Source organism: Caenorhabditis remanei, chromosome V, assembly GCF_010183535.1.
Source record: "Caenorhabditis remanei strain PX506 chromosome V, whole genome shotgun sequence".
In the NCBI taxonomy this organism is placed as follows: Eukaryota; Metazoa; Nematoda; class Chromadorea; order Rhabditida; family Rhabditidae; genus Caenorhabditis; species Caenorhabditis remanei.
Window position 1 is genome coordinate 10,953,339 of NC_071332.1, and position 20,412 is coordinate 10,973,750.

General features: G+C 39.0%; 3 protein-coding genes across 3 annotated transcripts; 1 reads left to right on the forward strand and 2 right to left on the reverse strand.

Annotated features, from left to right (window-relative positions):
- Positions 1-1,207: 1,207 nt before the first annotated feature.
- GCK72_018926 (uncharacterized protein) lies at positions 1,208-1,537 on the reverse strand (the record flags this gene model as incomplete). The annotated part of the gene is made up of 1 exon (XM_053732807.1): positions 1,208-1,537. The coding sequence occupies one exon, from the start codon at positions 1,535-1,537 to the stop codon at positions 1,208-1,210; it is 330 nt and encodes a 109-aa protein (XP_053581720.1).
- A 1,535-nt stretch (positions 1,538-3,072) lies between these two features.
- Positions 3,073-8,985, forward strand: GCK72_018927 (uncharacterized protein; the record flags this gene model as incomplete). Its single annotated transcript, XM_003110602.2, has 8 exons — positions 3,073-3,967; positions 4,638-5,119; positions 5,433-5,528; positions 6,012-6,119; positions 6,434-6,503; positions 7,547-7,635; positions 7,718-8,739; positions 8,838-8,985. 8 exons carry the CDS (start codon positions 3,073-3,075, stop codon positions 8,983-8,985), a joined length of 2,910 nt encoding a protein of 969 aa, XP_003110650.2.
- Positions 8,986-9,728: 743 nt separating this feature from the next.
- On the reverse strand, positions 9,729-17,742 carry GCK72_018928 (uncharacterized protein; the record flags this gene model as incomplete). Its single annotated transcript, XM_053732808.1, has 11 exons — positions 9,729-9,860; positions 9,949-10,110; positions 10,161-10,363; positions 10,411-10,700; positions 10,749-11,580; positions 11,656-11,820; positions 11,890-12,134; positions 17,142-17,229; positions 17,277-17,361; positions 17,406-17,515; positions 17,565-17,742. The coding sequence occupies 11 exons, from the start codon at positions 17,740-17,742 to the stop codon at positions 9,729-9,731; spliced, it is 2,490 nt and encodes an 829-aa protein (XP_053581721.1).
- Between the last annotated feature and the right edge of the window lie 2,670 nt (positions 17,743-20,412).

Sequence of the window (20,412 nt, forward strand, 5' to 3'; positions counted from 1 at the left end):
TCGATGCATTTGAATATATGTATCGGCTGTTTGCATGTGCCACGCCGTCATATATATTGAACAACACACTCATTCATTCATCTGGGCACCACCATCTATTGAAATGGGCACATTCTATTGTGTAGAGTTGCGTTGAGTCTGATTTTCTGGGTAGAAGGGAATAAGGACTTAGAAAAATACAGTATTCTAAGATTGAGAGTCATTGCTCAACTGTTGTTCTTTTGCTCCAAAGTATTCAGAATGCAAAGTTGCAGTAAAACGGTCAAACCATCAATCCTCTAGATCTAAAAGGTCCGAGATCGGATTCAAGATATTCTCGTCGTCTTATTCGTAGATAGAGATAATTACTGAAGTATACATTTAAGGAGCTGATTTTGATTCAGTTTCAAGGTTGTTTGTCTCTGATATAGATTCAAGATTTTACAGTTTTTCATTGGTACTAATTTACAACTTCTAATTGATAACCTTCAAGTTATCCTCTTTTCGTAAACTACGTTTCAAGCAGCAAGACTGTAAAATGTTGGTTTCAATATTACTTCAAAGCCAGAAGCTCCCATGATCCATAATAGAAAGGTTGGCACTCTATGTGCGTTAGTCTTCAAATAGCTAATGCAACGTGTCTCTTGACCCCTCAGAATCTCTTCTTTGTATGCGTGGCATTCTGTGTCTAACACCATCTACGTACGGTATTTGACATCTCCGCTCTCCTCCCAACCCATGTACACATATTCTCTCTCTCCCGATTAATTTGCTCAACCAATAAATTCTCATTGACCGTGGAGAGTGACTAGATGATGTACTCAATTTCCACAGTACTCCTTCAAACCTCCACTATTTTTGTATTTTTCCATCTACATCTCCACCATCATCGTCGTCCGTTATGTTTCCTCTACTTCTTCTTTTTCTTCCCGTCACATATACTCCTCTCCCGAGACGACAAAAGCCAACGGCGACCGCGATCACTCTCTTCGTCTTTTTTCCTCACTCTCTCCGAGAAATAGAAGAAGAGTGAAGAGGACCCCGCCCTCCCGGGCGTTTGCCTCTCCATCGGATCGACGTCCCAAGCTTGTTGTCTCTATTTCTCTCTCTTCCTGTCGATTGCGCCTCCATCACCACCGTCATCGTCGTCATCAAACCGTCGTCGTCTTCTTCTGTGGACACTGTGTGCAGTTCTTCACTCTATGTGTGCCTGTGTGCGGTCGTCGGTCTATCGGCGGTCGTTGTGTGTCAGTATGTGTGTGCTGCTTCTTGTGTGTGCGCTGTTTGTGATGATGGCGGTGGGCTCGGTGCCCCTTCGAATGTCCTCTTCTTCTTCTCTTCGGGACGGCTGCTGCCAGCAGACGCAGCCGTCAGATGCGTCAGATGTCTTTCTCCGGTTTCTATTTTTCTTCTTCTTCTTATTCTTCTTCAACCCGGTGATCATCATCATCATCTTCTTGATCACAAGCATTTTCTTTTCACACTGGAGCATGCACGTCAACTTACTGATAAGCAAAAGTTTCTGTAGATTTTGATTTCTGACGAAGAATTCAGACATCAATGGCTAAATACACATTGTTGGTTTATTTATCTACTTTCTGTTTTCCTCGTTCCTTCTTTTTTTTTCGATAGAAACTCATGAGATCTTTGAAAAAACATTTCCGAAATTTGGAAGAAACCCAGAAAATCCGCATTTTCTCATTTTTACGCGCCGAGAAACATTTCTCAAATTTCCAATGTGCGCCTTCGATACAGTACCTTGTGAATCTTCTGTTGTTATCTGAAAAAGGTCGCTCCCTAAATTCTTTCCAGTTTTCTGCAATTTTAAACTTCGAAGGCATCATTCTAACTAATATTTTTAAGTCGCAACATTCGAACACCGAATATGAATATAAACCACTTCTTCTTCTTTTTTCTTTTCAAAATTCCACTAAAAATTATGTCATTATGCATTTTTAATAGCATACCGGCACGAGAACCACGTATCGCTATGAACAATTTCGCTTTTAAATATCATAAGCATGTTTTGTTTCCTCAACGTAAATCTTATCAGTTTTTCTCATAAATCTTCCTCTGTCTCTCTCTTAAACCATTTCTCGAGTTTTCTGCAGAATTTTGAATTCTGAAGTGTATCGGTGTGCCGTTTCGCAATTTTTGTCGGCTCATAAAACCTCGTCAACGCCGGGGCGACGACCACTCTTCTTCCTTCTCTCCTCTTCTTCTCCGTCAGCATCATCACCTCGTTATCATTTTCTTCTTCTTCTTCAACTTCACTTTTTGCCTCAGAGCATTCATTCCGTCACTTCGTTCACCTTCTTCTCTCAAAATCATCTTCACGTCATGAGCCATTTTTTCTATAGTTTTTTTCTTTCCAGAAAACAACACATCGATTTTATCTCCACGGACTCGTCGTGTGATCATCAACACCAGGTAAGAGGAAGAGAGCTTCTCGTCAAGAAGACAGGCGCCGACGCAAATATATATCTGTCGTTGCGCTCCTGCTGTTGCTCCTGCTTTTCGTTCGCTGTCGTTTTCGTCGTTTTCGGTTAGGATAGATATATTCTCAAAAAAGTCGACGCCGCGCGACGCGAATCAACATTGAAGGAGCAGCAGCAACGAGCTGTCACTGTGCAAACTGTGTGGAGAAGAGGAAACGGCGGCAAAGAGTGAAGCGACGAGAAAATTTGTGTGCATGTGTGGGAGAAGAGAGAAAGCTCTCAACAGTTCGTTTTCCAGATCACCTGATGAGCATCGTCGGAGAGGACAACGAGATTATACTGAACGCGAGTCTTTCCAATTCGCCCGACAATTCAGACGCTATTGCAGAGAGTAGTCGAGTGTTTCTCGAGAAAATTTTAGGTATGATTTTGAAATACATTCTACAAACATTCGATGAATATTAAACTTTCTAGAAAACATAATCGGCTAGAATTTAGATAAATTCGTCAAAAATTTGAGAAAAAAACTTTCTATTGCTATTGTAGCGAACGTAATTCGACTTTAACCAAGAATTTAGTTTTAAATTACAATTATTCATCTTATTTCAAGAGCTAGGTGACCTTTTACAAAACATCATGCATTTTTTCAGTCTCCATGTCGTCAAACGCTGTAAAAAGTGGTATCGATGATATTGCTGCTCGTCTGAAACAAAACGGGACGTCTTCATCGTCGACACACAACACATCAAAAAGCAATGGATCGGCGACAACATCAACACACAACGCTGGTATTGATCCGACCACGATTTCAAATCACACGCCAACAATGCAGTTGAGTTGTGTTGAATGTGGAGTTACCAAGGCGAACTCAGAAGAAATGGAAATTCACATCAAGACAGAACATCTCAATTGGCTGCCGTTTCAATGTCCGATGTGTCTAACAGAACGTGCTTCTGATTCACAAATGAGAGAGCATCTTCATTCGTCTCATCAGAAGAATATGAGCAAATTCATTTACGTTGATAATGTTACCGCAAAAAGAAAATTGCAAGTTCTTATGGACAAAGCATTCTCATTAAATGTTGCAAAACGGGTGAACGCTTCAGCGAACAACATCCCTTCGTCATCTACAGCCACATCCCCATATTCTCCACCGAGTTATCGTGGAATGAATTCAACGCCTTCTTCTGGCAGGAACACTTCTACCTCCAACGGTAGTGCGACATCCGCTGCTACAGCATCTGCTCAAGCTGCCGCCACAGCTATTGTCAACCATCACAAGGAAAAAGAGAAGCAAACGGCTCAAGCGGCTGCAGATTTTCTGAAACTTCTCGATTTCTCCGTGATAAATGGGGAGACAGTTGAACAGAAGCCACAGACGCCGTCGGCTTCAAGAACTACGAGCGGTAGAAAACGACCATACGTACCAACTTCGGCAACCGAAGCGATAACAACGATGGAATTGGAGCCGTCGAATGCCGAATCGTTTTTGGCCACTTTGAATTCTTTGAGTCATGCACAGACGCCGGAAAACGAGGAGAATGATAAACGTGAGTTTTTTGCACTATGGAAATGAGAAAAAAGCGACTATTGATGAAAAGGAAAAAGCAAATAATGTATCTTGAAAAATTCTAAATTCCGAATAGTGAAAGTGTGTATTATTTTACGATAAAAATTGTAAAATTGCACAAACTTGCTTGTCGGAAGAGCGCATTTGCTATCTCGCTGAACAATACAAATTTTCATTGGTTGCATACTTGTCACGGGCCGGGCCGGGCCGGGCCGGGCCGAAATCAGGAAAAATCTCGGCCCGGCCCGGCCCGGCCCGGCCCGGCCCGCTCGGCCCGTTTTGAAACATTTTTTCAAAACATTTTGAGTTTTTGAACTTTTTTTGGAAATTTTTTGAAATTTTTTGAAAAAAGTATAGTTTTCGAATAAACATTTAAAATTGAATCAAAATGTGAATATGTAATGATAATTTAAGCATTTTTACTGTTTTTTTTTCGAAAAATTTCAAAAAAAAAATTGGTAAAAATGGGTACCCATTTTTGAATCCGGGCCGCCGGGCCGGGCCGGGCCAAGAGAAATTTCGGCCCGGCCCGGCCCGGCCCGATTTTTGACAAGTATGATTGGTTGGTTTCATATTTCCACGACATGATCCCTTCAGAGTTTATTTTCTCATTATTTTGTTCAAAAATTAATAGTTTTCCATAGTTACAGCCCCCTTCTCATTGGATGATCTCAATATCGACAGCTCCTCAACTCTCGCAACACTCTTCGGTGGTGGTGCAAAGAAAGTCAAGTACGAAGAAAGCGATGGACCAAATGATATGATGGAAGATGCATTGGATGCACTGAATCCTATTTCCGTTCTTGATAATGTCGCTGCTCTCTTTGGCTCCACTCCGGATAGAAGCACTGAAACTGAAGGAACAAAGAAGACGTCGAGTATTTCGAAAAAGCGAGTGCTCGGGGAATGCTCAAAGTGTCAAAAACCAGTGACAGCTGGAGCCAGACAAATGCACATGTTCTTCCATTTGGCAAAAGACGAAATGATATTTCGTTTCCGTTGCAAACATGAAGGATGTGCTATTGAGCATTATCGCAAAGATCAAATGGAAAATCATCAATCGAAAGCTCACGGACGAATCGACCCAGACATGATGGAGGATCGTTCGCTGGAATTGTTCCAAAAGTGTCAGGTACGCCTTTCTTCTTTCAAATTGGACCACAAAATTGATTAGAGCATCCTCACACTCACTTTTATTATTATGTATATCACTTATGATTTGGTCAATGTTGTAAAAATTCTGTGTTGTAAATATATACAGTTCGTAGCACATTTTCAGATATTTGCAGATAATGCTTGTTAACTTTTCGATAGTCAGCTCGTTCGTAATATTCTCATCAATAAGCACTTATACATTAGATATTGTTGTCATTTCGTGATCTAGTAACCAACCCCTATTACGAGCCGTCGCCCACGAGAATATAGAAAATACCATCAACATTCAGGAGTTGAATCACGAACTTTTCGTCGCACACCGTCACGGACATCGCGGAAGCCCGCACCAGTGGTCGGGTGGCTCGGCAGATATGACCGGCTACCAGGTTGGTGTCGTTTGGTGGTGGTGCCACTGTTGTTATCCTTCTATCTCTATCTTCTCTCCCATTTGTCGTACTACCATCGTCGTTAGTGATGTGTCTAACATAAGGATACGCATGTGCATGTCTTGTTTGTATGGTGTTTGTGTTTGTGTTTGTTGAAGAGATAACTGAAAGTGGAACGAGATCCGGTATTCAAGAAAATACCTTATTTTTCTGTCATAAACCGGAAGCGAGTGTGATCAAGGAAGTACTGACTAGTTTTCTGACAGTTTTTACTCAAGAAACTATCAACGATGGAACTATTTCTGTAAAATAATCGTCTCTTCCACTGGCGTTGTCTCGGATGCTTTTTTCAGCTTGTTGCATGCATAATAACACTTCCAACCCATTTCACAACATAACCCAAAAATAACAAAAGTTAACCGAAAACCTTTTTCCCTTCTTTCTTTACTAACCGAGTGAAAACTATGTGCCCGGGTTTTTCAGGATCTCTCCATGGAACTTCTCGGCACCAAGAATGGCACCATCCCCGGACCGACTGCTGCAAAAGCTGAAATCGCCTACGCAGCACAACAAGCCGCCAACGCTCAAAAGGTAAGATCGAGAGGCCATGGAAATTCATCGTCTTCATTTGCCAATACGGTATCTCCACCACCTTCGTCACTGATATCTGATGAAACAAATGCAAATACTGTTCTTGCTGTGTGATCAATTGTTTTAATTTTTGAATTATGTTATGAAATTTTCCAATTCCCCAAAATTCCCTTGAATCTCTAAAACCCTCCCTCCTAATTTTTCTTGCCTGAGTGTGTGACTTCTTTCTGATCCTTCTGTGTTTTCTTCTCCCTTTCCCTTCTCCTCATCCGCTCATTATTTTCACTTCTCTCTCCACCTCCACCTTTTTTCAGAATGCTCAAAAGTCGAAGCTCGCCAGCGGATCAAGCTCCACAACTGGAGGCCCATCGTCTGGCTCAAACGGTACGGATTTCAAAATAACCATCGGTCCAATTGTGTCATCTCCATGCGCCATGGACCCATGAAAATGTGTAGTACTGTGTTCGTGTTCGTTAGGAACCTCTATTTTCTTAATAATGGGTTACAAGATGAGATGATATGTGCGCGCCTGCCGTTTTCTCGGATTTAAATTTGAAAGCGAAAGAGAATCGTTACAGCAGTCAGAGTTTTGAGTAGTGATTATTGGTGGTTGTGTATAATCGAATTTATAAACACCCGAACATCTGTTAAAATTTAGAAATCCTAAATTACTAGATTCGCACTAACTTTCTATGTTCCCTATTTCACATCCCGCTTCCTCCCTTCTCATCTTTTCAGCCTGATCATTTTTTCGTGTTCATCTGTCTCAGTTTTGTTCGTACGTCTTGTCCTTTCAAATTTAAAAACGGTGAAACGGCGGCACGTCCCATTCATTTCGGAAGTATCCCAATAGTTTCTTCTTTGTTGGCAACTAATCAATATTGTATACTCATCGTGTCGTTCGAGATCCGGTTTTTGTGCTCGTTCTATTTTTTCTCTCTAGATTTTCATCGTGTTGTGAACTCTCTTGTCCTCCATCCATTTCACTTTACGTCTTCTATTGTTATCCATTTTCATACCTTATCATTCTAGCTAGATTTCTAGTTTTCCTTTCTTCCAACCCTCAACCCACACACAAATCCCCACGATCTTTGATTATCCTGAAACCCACAAATTTCTCATGTCATTTTTTCTACTTGTTTTCCTTCAATTCTGTCATTTTTTCCTTTGGTAATTTTATAGGCTTCCGAACTTTAAAGCATTTTTCTCTTCCCATCCCGAACTTATCAACGATCACCTCAATTCCTGTCTCTTTTCTCCCCCCCCAAAATCGGTTGTGAAATCACAAAAGTCACTACGCAATAATGATGTAATGTCAATAAAAGCTCTGTTTTTTTAAAAATCTTTTAAATTTAAATCCGAGGAAAGGGAAACATAGAAGCGCGGTCAAAATATAAATCAGAATCGGGTTAATAATTTTGTTTTAGTTTATACAGGATTTGGTCCGTTGAAGCTAGTTCCTGATGAGGATCATCCATTGCAATGCCGGCTGTGTGGAAAGACAATGCAGAATAGAGTGAGTTTGAAAAAAATATGTACATCTGAATATGTGTACACAGAAGTCAAGGGATACTGAAGCCAATTGTTTTTGTTTCTAGATTCGTGGTTTCCACATCCTCTGGCACATGGCAAAAGACAAAGGAATCAATCGATATACTTGCAAATACTGTCCTTTCGGACATGATCGCTCCCAATCTGTTCAAGTTCACGGAAAGAAAGAACACGGAACCGATGATTGTGTTGAAGATCGTATCGGAGAGTATCAAGATGATGTGAAAGAAATGTCTGCTGCGTGTTTCGGAATCTCCTCTCTCTTTGCACAAGAAAGCAAAAGAAAGAATAAATTCCCGGCGGCTGCACCAAGAGAGCACAAGAATCTTGCATCAATTGTGAGCAGCGCAGAAGCATCTCCACTTGTCATTATGGACGAAGACGCATCGAATGATAGTTTGATTAAACAAGAAGAAATTGATGAAGATGAGAAACCATTGTTACTCATAGATGATGAAATGATTGAAGATATGGGAGAGGATGAGGAGGTTGAGCATGATCAAGAACAGGAACAAGAGCTTGAACATGAACAAGAGCTTGAACATGAACATGATGTAGAGCCAGAAATAGAAGAAGATGATGGGGAAGAGGATGGAGAAGAAGGAGAGGAAGAAGCCCCTGTAACCAGTAGTTCAAAGAGTTCCAGTTCCAAAAAGAAATGGCGTCGTGCTTTCAACATTCGTTCAAAAAAGTCCAAAAAACAAAAGGAAGATGCCGTTGTCGCTAGATCCGTTTCAATTTTGATAGGCGGTGCTCAGTTCTATAAAAAGAAAGTCAACGAGTTCTGTTACTGTGAAAAGTGTGGGAAACAGACGAACTCTCGTTTGCCAGAGCACGCCTACACACATATGGAAGGTGTTTCACTATACTCTTGTCCAGCCTGTTCATTTGGAAATCAATGCAAGGATACAGTGATGAAACATATGAAAGAAACGCATCCAGGATGTGCGGAACGGTGTGTTGACAATCGGTTGGGACATATAAAGGAGATCAAAAGCCAACTTGGCGAGTGCTTCCCCGCGTTTTTCGTCGACCATCCATTGCCGACAAGAGCTGATATTGAGAAATTGTAAGTGGAAAGATTAACACTAGACATTTAACTGTATAAACTCGGGTTTTCCGAAGAGTTGTTTATCGATTACATTTTATTGATTCTCATATTTTTAGACAAGTTCTCGCATCTGGAGGTGATCTTAAAATTGGTGGAATCGAAGATTATCTGAAAGAGGAGTGCAACGATGAAGAATCGTCAGAAGCTCCAGATGAGGAAGAAGACCTCGAAGAAGAAGATGACGAAGCAGTCACTTCTGAATAATAATTTTTAGTTGACATCTCACTACTTTAGTTTTTTATTGTTTCCTTTCATTAGTTATAACTTTTTTCCAATTAGCTTTTCTGTCATAGCTTTTTTGCCTCCCTTTTGCTTTTTTCTCATATTTAAATCTTAAGTTATAACAGAACCCTTTCTTCCAAAAAAAAAATCGTGTATACCTGAGGCCTTTAAAAATTTCGATTCGATTTCGGTTTGGTTCCTCTTTTTTCATCCAAGCAATCAAAACAACATTTTACTCTTTTTCTGTTTAAACCTCTTAATTCTTCCCCAAAATCATTTTTCTGTGACTCTCTACACCCCTGCAATATCTGTTTTTACAGTGCCTTTTTCTGCTGTTTCTGGTTTACCCCAACATTTTTCTTTGTATTTTCAAGAAGTGCCTTTCTCATATATTCTTTTTGAATACTATTCCCCATATTTATACTCGTTCTACCCGATAACCTTGTTTGGGTTATGCAATGTTTTAAACAAAAAATACAAATGAAGACATTTGTAAGTAATACTGAACTTTTTATTATATTTAGAATGATTCATAATTTTTCAGATAATCGGAAAATCACAGCTCATAGGTACCCATGGGAAATAGAATAGAATGAATGACTATTTCAACAAAAAGAGAAAATCAGTGGGGGGGGGGGGGAATGATCAAACGGAAAATATGAAATACCGGGGAAAGAGACAATAAAATGACAGTTAGACTAGAGATATCGATTGATAAGTGAGAATCAGCAAGCAGTCCACGTGGCAGGTACCCACATTGGCTCGGTGTTGACCTTCATGAGAATTTGTTTCAATTCACGGAACGATTTCTCGAAATCGATGTTGACGATTATTCCGTCGAATAGATGACCGTATTTCTGGAAAAAGAGACGAAATGAGAAACATTATTATCGAGTTTTCGTGCGGATAAGTTCAACTTCATTTTTAATGGAACAAATATCTGACCTGTTCTATAATTTTGCTCTGATTGAGAATTCCTTTCAACTCGTCATCTTTCACTCCAAATGTTCCTTCAACTTCTCTTTGTCGTCTGAGTATATGAAGAGATGGGGCGGCGATGAAAATGATGTGTGGCTGGATATCTGGAGATCGGATGGCTCCAAGACTCTGAAAAATATTACTTTATTGAAACATACTACTCAATACGAACTACTGACCTCTGCTTTCAATGTCATCACACACGTTTTTCCTCGTTCAATGACATTAACTACGTCCTTCTTTGCTGTTCCATACCAAAACTTCTGATACTCTCCGAATTCAACGAACTTTCCAGATTTCGCTTCTTCATGGAATTTCTGTTTCGATACGAAATGATAGTGAACTCCGTTGAATTCGCCTTCTTTCGGAGGTCGGGAGGTATCTTTAAAATCAAACAGTAATGTGTTATTTAATAAATGATTTACTTACAAGGAACAGGACATGCCAGAGTGATTCTATCGGATTCTAGAAGACGATCTCTCAATTTTAGACATCCAACACCTTCGGCTCCGCAAAGAACGATAGGTCTCCGATGGGTGGCTTTTGGAAGTTCTAGAACGACCTCCTCGTAGGTTAGAAAATCAGAATAAACTCCGATTGCAGGTAAATTCTCTTCGTCAGCTCCTTTTTTCACTTCCAACTTCTTCTTTTTCTTTGTTTTACACTCTTTTCGCTTCTGTTCTTGCTCTCGTTCCAGTTCATCAGCATAGAGAACAACTCTAGAAATAATTCAAATAACATTCCGATCGGCGGTGGTTTTAACTTACTGTTGTCTGAATGAAGAACTTGGAATTAGCCCTGCCAATGAGTGTTGTGTATCTTCTCCATCTCTATATGCTTGCCACCAATTATCGTCTTTAGTATTCAAAACATGAAGAATATCTCCACGTCCGAACTTCATAGCCAATTCTTTACAAGGTACATAAACATCATCTTCTGGATCATAATCGAAAAGAGCACGAAGATGTTGAACGTGTTGAGATTTTTTTGAGGAAGCTGAGTTGGAGTTTGCAGTAGCTGGATCTGCATTTGCTTCAGGTTCTGTCTCTTCTTTTGGGGAAACTACAAAAGTAATAGGACCGGAGAGATTCCTCAAAATATCACAGATCTCATTTACTTGTTTTCCTTTCAAAGAAGATCCATTTAATTCGAGAAGTTCATCTCCTTCTTGAAATAAATTCATCTTTTCCACAATTCCTCCTTTCACTACTCTCCCAACAATTATCCGATCGTTTTCATTTCGAACAGTGGCTCCGAGATAACTATCCTCATCTTTTATCACTTCAACCACTTTAACATTCGGTCTGGGAGATACTGAAGACGATGAAGCGGTTGATGGACATCTTTCAGCCTTCCCATTCATTATTACTGGAGGAATTGGTGATGATGTGCAGGAAGAGGAATCAGCTCCAGAATCAGTTCCGATTCCAGAAGACGTTGTTCCACACTTTCCATTCTGTTTCACAGTTTGTTCGATGGCTGCCTGGATGGGTGGAGCAGCGAAAAAGTCTCGGAGCATTGCCACGTCACTTTCACGTCCACGCATTGAGGAGAGTTTCGAGGCTATTCTTTCCACAGAGATGATAACTTCGTCGAGTTCTGCAATGAAAACATAGTTTTTGACCAGCAGATTGAATATGGGCAAATCTTTGAATTTAGACACTAAAAACTCACGCATGTGATCTTGTTTCCCATCATCAATTAATACTTCTGAATTCTCGATTACTTCGTCACTGATAGCTATCCTCGTTGCTCCATTCTCGGTAATACTTTTCTTGACGCTGACTTCTTCAACTTCTGCTAATGGATTTGCAAACGATGTGACTTTCATTGGTTCAGCTATAAATCAAAATTCGGGATTACTTTGGTTTTTTGAAATTTTTAACAATTGTACTTGAAAAAACTCACGATTATCCACATTCTTCGCGAGTGCTTGTAATTTTTTCGACTTTCTCAAAGAACTTCTCAAAAATGTGTTTTCTTGCTCTTTCCTTTTCTTCTCCTGCATTTCAAATTGTTCAGGGGGCCTTCTCAGAGATCCTCGCTCGATTCCAAATCCATTTGTGTGAATTGAAGACCGTGGGGCGACTGACGGTGGACCGGATGTAGCAGCAATGTACTCCATATCATATGTATGAATTTCAGGGTATTCTCTGAAATTGAGAAGTTAGCAATAAAGCAAATTTGAATTTATATGAATCATCTCGAACTAAGGCAACAACAACTTCCAAAGTGAAGAGCGTTAAGGCAGATAGAACTTCACTGATAAGGAGAGTAAAGAAGCGGGGGAGGATGCAAAAATAAAGATAAGAAGAGGGTGAGGGAAACATAATGATACATGATTCACTCGTTCCATTTTTCATGTTTCAAGTATCAGATTTTAATGTTCAGGTGCGATAAAACTGAAGTGTTTAGGGCTATGCAAAAAAAGAAAAGACTCGAAGATTACGATCCTACATAGAGAGAACTTTCAAGTTGCAGTAAGTCTCGTCAGAATAGTTCAAAATAGAACAGAGCCTAATTGTTGCGTATTTTGACATGACAAGTGTCATAAAGGCATTCGAGTATGAATAGGAGAAAAGAAAAGAGCACAGGGTAACAATGTCATCAAAAGAGTGAAGACAAGATGAATGAATGACAAATAAATTGGAAACGAGGTAGAAGCATGATTAGAGAGGTACACGGAAAGGACGGTCAGAGGCTGAGAAAGTTGGGTTTTGGAACAAAAGAAAGGAGAAGGTATCAGAGAGTTTGTAGAAATGGATACCGAGTTCAAGAAAATACATCATCTCTTGCAGAGTTGTGTTTTAATAAATGTATTCTACTTTGAAACTGATAATTATAGGGTAGGGTTTGCTCGAACAAATCTTTCTCTTCAGAGCGATCGTTCTTTCCGAGTTTTGATGATGATGATGATTGTCGGGAGAAATCAAACGAAATTGACCGCCCCGTTAACCCCCACACAATCGGCTAGTTTGGAACGATAAGCATCTAAATCGGTTTGGGTCGGAGGGCTAATGTGAACGTTTTCTACTCTTTCTTCTTTCCCATTCTAAGTCTCTTGAACACCTGCCCTTTCTCTATTTTTCCGGTGCTTGCTGTCTTGTCCGGAAGCGTGAAACCTTCTGACGACACCTGTCTTCGGAATGGATTTGATCTATATTTTATGGAAAGGAATAGGTACAGGTATATGGAAAGATGGGGACAATAACAATGAATGATGATGTGTTCGGTGTCGTTTGGGGGGAAGAGAAATCCCATTGCCTCCATAAAAACAAAAATGTCAAAAGAGAAAAATGAGAAGGGGGGATTACGTATGTATCTGCTACATCTACCTCGTATCGAACTGGTTATTTTCGATGTATTCAATATGAAAATGAAAAAGAAAACTGGTGAAAATATACTTGAAATGTGTTGAAAGGTATTGTCAATTCGACCTTTTGCACATTGCGTATATTGACAGTCGACTCGACCAACACAGGTAAAGAGGGGTCAAAGAGAGAAAGAAGGGGAAGAGGAAAAGGACCGTGCATATACATATATGCCAATTATCCCGACAATCAGAGCGTTTCGGGATATGGCAGACACCCCATAGAGGGATAGAGAGTCTAATTAGACAAGGTTATTGAGTCTCTTGGTACGTGAGGTAAAGAGGATTGGAAATGAAAAATATGGCGAAGAGAGATATTGGAATGACGAAGAATGAGAGGGTGCCGGTATTGGTAATTGGAAAATTGGTGGGCTGGTGAGGCTCGCGGTGAAAGGGGGATTTGTGTTTACTAATATGGTTGGGACCTTGGAACAGCGAATGGCAAACAAGACGATGGTAGAGAAGAATAGAATACGTATTATGTTGGTTTCAAAGCGAACTGAAATATTGGTTTCCGACCATATTTTCAGATGATATTCTAGGCCTGAATAGTTGTACTATATCTTGACATATCAGTTTTTTAGGAAGCTTAACAATGGAGCCGAACCTTTTAAAAGAAACTAGTCCTCAATATAATGTTGTTATGATTGCTCAAAACTGTGGAAAATAGTTTTTGAGAACAGAATACCGGACATTGATCATTCACATGAGACCAAAAGATCAAGTATTCTACCGGCTGTCTGGAATTTTTTTCTAATTTCAATATGTTCTGACGTGTGTTTAAATTACAAAATTTTCACTAAAAATTATAGAACTTGACAATGAGAATAAATTTAATCCGGAGTTTAAAATAATTCTTAGAATCGAAAGATTTATTAGAAATCTGAAGACGTAAGACTTCCTCTCTTTAATTATCTTCTTCCTTCTAATTAGACAGCATCTCTCAACGAGTCTTTTTGAAATGCGGGAACTAAAAGGAAGGGAGAAGTGATGGTCAAATAAGAGTTGAACAAGGAATAGCTGAAATCATTTTCAGAGAGTGAACGATACAACTCGTTCTTAACATCAGATGATTGCAGAAAAGTTTTTCTGTATATGTTTGTGTTTGAAAAAGTGAAAGACCTTTGAAAGGTGAAAAACCGCTACAAAACTAAAATCATGTTTGCAGTTTGGATCGTCAGTTAGTTTTGTGTCAACTCCTTCTCTTCCTCTTCCATACACTTCACAACTTGACACGTACTTATTATGGTCACTTTTTTGAACGAAACAAGGGGGAGGAGGTGTGAAGTTAAGTTTAGCGAATTTATTACTGACCACAAGTAAAGAAATCATAACAGTTCAGTTTATATAAAATGGGAAATGTATAAGTCAGTCTGAATGAACTGTGAAATTTGAAGAATGTCAGGTACTGGCATTTGACTATTGGCTACTGCTACAAGCCAATGTCAACCAATCTAGTCCTAGAATAATAATTCCACCTCCACCTCTCTATTCAACCTGACTCCATGAGAATTGTATAATAAAAGAGAGAGTGAGTGAGAGGTCGAAACAATAGACGGTATTGTAGTTGTTCACACAGAGACAGTCCGTTTTGCATCTTCATCATTTCTTTCGTGTGCGCGCTTCTTCTTACTTTTAGTGTTTGCTCATCACCAGCTTTACATTGGGGGCACCCCCAGTTTCCCTTCTATGAACAGATTGCTGTATACAAATATTTATGAAGTGAAGTAGAATATGATGAAAAAGAATATGAAAATAGAAAAACAGAAGGATGGATTCTTGTTTAAATTTCAGCAAGTTTCTGAATAAAAATTGTTCAAGACAGCCTATAGAATGGGAAATCGTTTGAGTTTTCAAACCAAAGAAATCAACTCAATTGTCATCTTATTACCTTACGCAGTTTTGGGAGATTTCATCATGTTGTAAAAGGCACAATTGAAAGTTTTTCAGATTATTCTTAAGTTTCAGAACCTCATTTCCTCTGTACTTTTAATTCAAAACAGGTAAAATACCTAGCCCAGGTCAAGTCAGAAAGTCAACCGTTATTCTGTCCACCTCTCTTCTTAGACAACATTTTATGAGGCATGAAATGTGCAAAATGGTGAAAAGAGGAACGGTGAAGGTTAGCCAGAGAATTGAACATGGTGAATAAAAAAGGAAAGTGTAAACGAATTCAATAACTGTTTGACAGGAATAAATGGAATAAAGAACGGTTTTGATGACAATTGAGATGGAAGGGAGGAGAGAAAGGGCAAGCAATAAACGGTTTATGTCAATAAATAACATGTTGGTTCGTGTGTAGAAATCTGAATTTGTTGGGGTTTGGTATTTTCATTTTAATCTTTCACCGTTTTTCAAAAAAAAGTTCGCCGAAAAAAGAAAACGATAGCAGAGGTCAATAGTCATTCGAAAATGTTGGTTTCTGACACAATGTGAGTTCTAGGGATTCCTAATCAAAAGTTGGTGAATTGATTTTCCAGAAAAACTGCAAAACGGGGGACACGGTGGAATAGGGGGCATAAAAACTGTAGTCAACTGACTTTTAAGGCTAGATACTTTGGATACGATTTTCCATCTAGAGTTTTCTAGAATTCCACCGATTCCTGACGGCGAGACCGATACATATGTACGGGCCAGAAAAAGTCCATCAAAACTCATACTCATCAAAAATAGTATAATTTTCAGCTAACAGTTCGTAATAAAGTGTAGTAATTCCTAAAAAAAAACGTTCACCGTCTCAATTTGCAATATAATCACAAGTCAGACAGTATGTATAAATGAAAAGAAAAAGAAAGAGAAAAAGAGAGAACACAGAAAATTTGAGTGATGATAGTTTTTGATGAATTGGGGAATGTGTAATTGAGACAGAGACTAAAAAAGTATAGGAGGGAGAATTGGAGAGTGTGATGATAAGCGCAATGGGAGGTTCTGTTCTTTCTATTACTCAATGGGGGATGATATGAAACTGCCACCGACTTTCTTCAGAAGACAAAAAAGATAGAATCAGAATACAAAGGAGATGGCTTCGGTTGATTAATGACCAAATTTTATGAGATTTTTTGATGACAAGAGACAGAAAAAAAGGAACTCTCTCATCTATTTCAACCTTGACAGATTAGATTATTGGCTTGTGAAAAAGTGAATACGGGGGGAACTAACTGTGAGAAACAAGAAGAATGTGACCTATATAAGTGGGAAGAAAAAGGAATGAAGAATTCCAAATTAGCTCACATTCATAATCTGAGAGGCAGTGTTTTTGTGATGTTTTCGCGCGGGAGTGAGGTAGAGGAAAACGCTTTTTCCACGTTCCAAGGCCATTAATTAATTTCGAGAAAGCGGGTCGAAGTGGATGAATGAACTTCGAATTGAAAAGTCTCTTTGAGAGATTTTCCAAGTATGGTTCCAAAGTTTACAGGAGGAAAGGCACGACAGATGAAAAAAAAATGAAAAAACTGTAGTCTTAATATATTTTTAAGATTAAAAACAGAGACTACAGATTATCTCAAGTTTCGAAACAAGTAGCTCGCTTATCCGAACTTCTGACAAAAACACATCAAAAGTAGAAAAATCCAGTAAAACCATTCTTTATTCATAACTTCAAAGATATTTTGTATTCTACAGAATGTTTATGCAGGCAGTCGGACGGTCAGAGCACTTCAAAACTTTCCCTCTTTACCTCTCTGCCTACTGTTCCTAATAGAGAACCTCTTTCCGACAGAAACCACTTATTGAACTTACTGAGTGACCCTGATTATAAGTCGAATGCAAGTGAATTCAACACGAAACTTACTTTTTTAACCGTTTTGTCACTTCTTTGATGTGATCCTTGTCCACTGATACTAGGTAAGCGTCGGTGACCATTCGGTTGGATTGAGTGCCTGGAATACTGACTTGTGCCTGCAACTGTAGTGTGTTGCAAACTAACAATTAAACACGGATGCCTCGTTTTCAGCTGGTATCTCCAAAGCACGACGTCTGACTTTCAGCTGAATGATCTTTCGACGGATGCACTGAAAACGAAGAGATATGTACTGAAACAAGACAAATGACCCACTTCTTGAATGTATGTGGTGACCTCTTCATAGCTCTTTCCATCGATTTGCATATCATTTACCCCGACAATCTCATCTCCGATACTTAAACCAGCTCTCTCTGCCGCAGTTCCTGAAAGAGAGATGCAATGATCAAAAAAACTGAAGACCACAGTACTCACCATACAATCTGACAACCTTCTCCTCTCGTTCTACCAATATCACGAATCCACTCAACGGTGTTGATGTGGTAACTGTCTTCTCTTTCTTATTTCCTCCGCCACGTGCACTGCTCAACCTTCGGAGAGATGTCCGTTTCAAGTCAGACAGTGCCTGTGGTATAGACACTGACTTGGACATCCAGGGTCTAGTCTGAAAATTTGAGAAATGGATCGTCGTGTTATTCTTTTATAATGAAAAATCTGGAAGAGCTTGAAGCAAGAAAATGAACGAAATGAAAAAAAAAGCGGAGGAGGCTTTAAAATGAAATTTTTGTTTTCTTTTCCTTCGGTCATTCTCTTTTTTTGGTCCTAACTGGTGCCACATGGTACATGGAAAATGGGTAAATATGAGAAAAAACCAAAGACCGTCTAGAGGAAAGGAAGAAATGAATTGAAACAAAATGAATAGAAATGTCAGAAGCACTCGAAAAACTGCTACTTCATGTAAGCGTTGTTGCGTGAATAATTTAGTGGAAGATACAAGAACAAAGTGTGCACTTTCTTTGTTAATTGCTTTTTTCTTTTCTTCTAGTCCTTTTTTGTTGAGTTTGAAGAGCTTAGTAAGGCAAGGAAGCTAAGGAGGAAGAGCACTTGGTTTCCTTTTCTTTCACATTCAATTGAAGTTCTGAGCATGGAAAGGAATGGTGGAGAGGGAGGGAAGTGTTTCAAAATTATAAATAGATGACAATGAGGAAGTTTGAAATGGGGTTTCTGTATTAGGCAGTTGTCCACAAATTTTCAGAGTCTCGTGAAGACTGTGGGTACAAAAGATAGAAAATTATGTGAGGATATTATTGCAGCAAGATCCGGTAAAGATTAAAACCCAGAATTCATGGAATAGGAGTGAGCCAGAATAAATACCGAATTCAACAACTTTCAGAAATCCCAAAAAATAAAAAATAGTATATAAATTCCAAAGAGAAGCTAGAAAGTACAGCTGTCATGCTACGCTGCTCCGACCAGCAATTAAAATTACACACATCCTAGAAGAATTCCCTCAAATTCGTGTCTGGAGAGGGGAGACCCTGTCTCGTTTTAGTTCAATCAAAGCGATTGCTTTCAATCAAAATGAAATGAGCACGAGATTCTCTGGGAGCACTAAATAATAGCTGCTGCCGAGGCAGACATATAAAAATCGGAACAGAAAATGAAAACAGTGGTGTCCAGGATTGATGATATTGAGATTCCATCAGTGACAGAAGATGGATAGATTCAGAGTGAAAAAGCCTTGTGGGAGAAAGTGTAGGAGTCAAAAGGATAGAAAATAGAAGAGATTTAGGATGACAAATAATTATGGGGATCTTTCTGAAGAAGAGAGAAGAAACTCTCTGTTAGAATATAGTGGAAAAAGAAAACGAAAGATTTTTGACGCCATTGGTGTGTGTGTGTGTCCCACAGAGTCATGTATACAAAGGGAGAGTGGTCCATGAGAAAAAAGAAGATACAGATAGTTGAAGATGGGGTAAAGAGAGAAAGGAAATAAGCAAAGGGACCCAGTCTGGGATAGATTGAGCACAAGTAGAAGAGGAAGAAGCATGAGAAATTGTGACATTCGACCCCCACCAGGGATTTCGAGAAGAGACGCAGCAGGAGTGGAAAGTGAGAAAGATAGGATGAGACTGGACAGCTGATTAGTTCTGATTTCATTGATCATCTGTTTTGAATTTCGATTTATTGCCGTTTGTTTCGAAACTGTCTTTTTTGAGTGTTCTAGATTGAAAATATTCAGAAAGCACATGTTTTCCATAAACTAAAACGACGGGGATTTCCAGCTAGGCATCTGGAAACCACAAAAACTGACCACTTCAATGTTTTCATCTGGAATTCGTCAATAAATATCTGTGGTAAGATATAAATGGCCACCAACTAAAAAAACAGTTAAGATTTGTGTATAGTATGGTCTAGATGACCCAGAACTAAAGATCACAAAATATTTTGAGAAAGTACTGAGAAAGTACAACCTTCAAAATATTGAGTTCTGTAGATCAAAACTAATGTGAAGTGTCTATTATCCTTTTGAAGGTCAGCCAAAGTGTTGGAATATTTTGACCTTTTTATTTTTTATTTTGTGTTACGCACTAGAACTTATTTCAAAACTTTGACAACTCCATCAAATGGATTTCGAGGGATTTTCCTAAATTTTTGATAAACTGATAAAAAAGATGAAAGAAAATGTTGATAATCTGAAAGTATTATTGCTTGTGTTTCATAATAACATGTCTCTCGATTCCAGAAAAAACTAAAATTCTTGATATTAGAATTTGATTTTTGAGAGTTTTGAAACCTTCGAGCATGAAATTACAACAAAAATTACATCCCGATGAACACTGAAAAAATGCCAAGTTAGAATAACAAAATTACCAAATCAGCATTCATGGAAACTGACATAGTAGACCTTCAAATAACTTTTCACTTGCGCCGCCAAAGCGTCTCAATGTTTTAGAAGGAGAGGAAGGGGAGACATTCGAGAACAAATCTAGATAGATATGATCTTCTTTTGGTCTTATGTGGAACCAACCATGTCGTTTTCCTTTTTTCTATTTATATTCCCCTTTTTGCCTCTCAGACGTCGCCGTGGGAAACGTTTCCAATTTCCGTCTTTTGCCTTTTTAGCTGGAAGGAGTAAAGAGAAGAAGCACTTCTAGATCTCCATTTTTGAAAAATGGTTCAAAAAGAAATGGAAACTGAGAAATGGGTGAGCTCGAAGAAAAAAAGAGTAGTTGATGAAAAGTGTGCGTACTCACACTTTCATTCAGAAAAAACCGAAAAGAAGAGGGAAAAGAGTTGCTATTTTCTGAAAAGTTGCTGG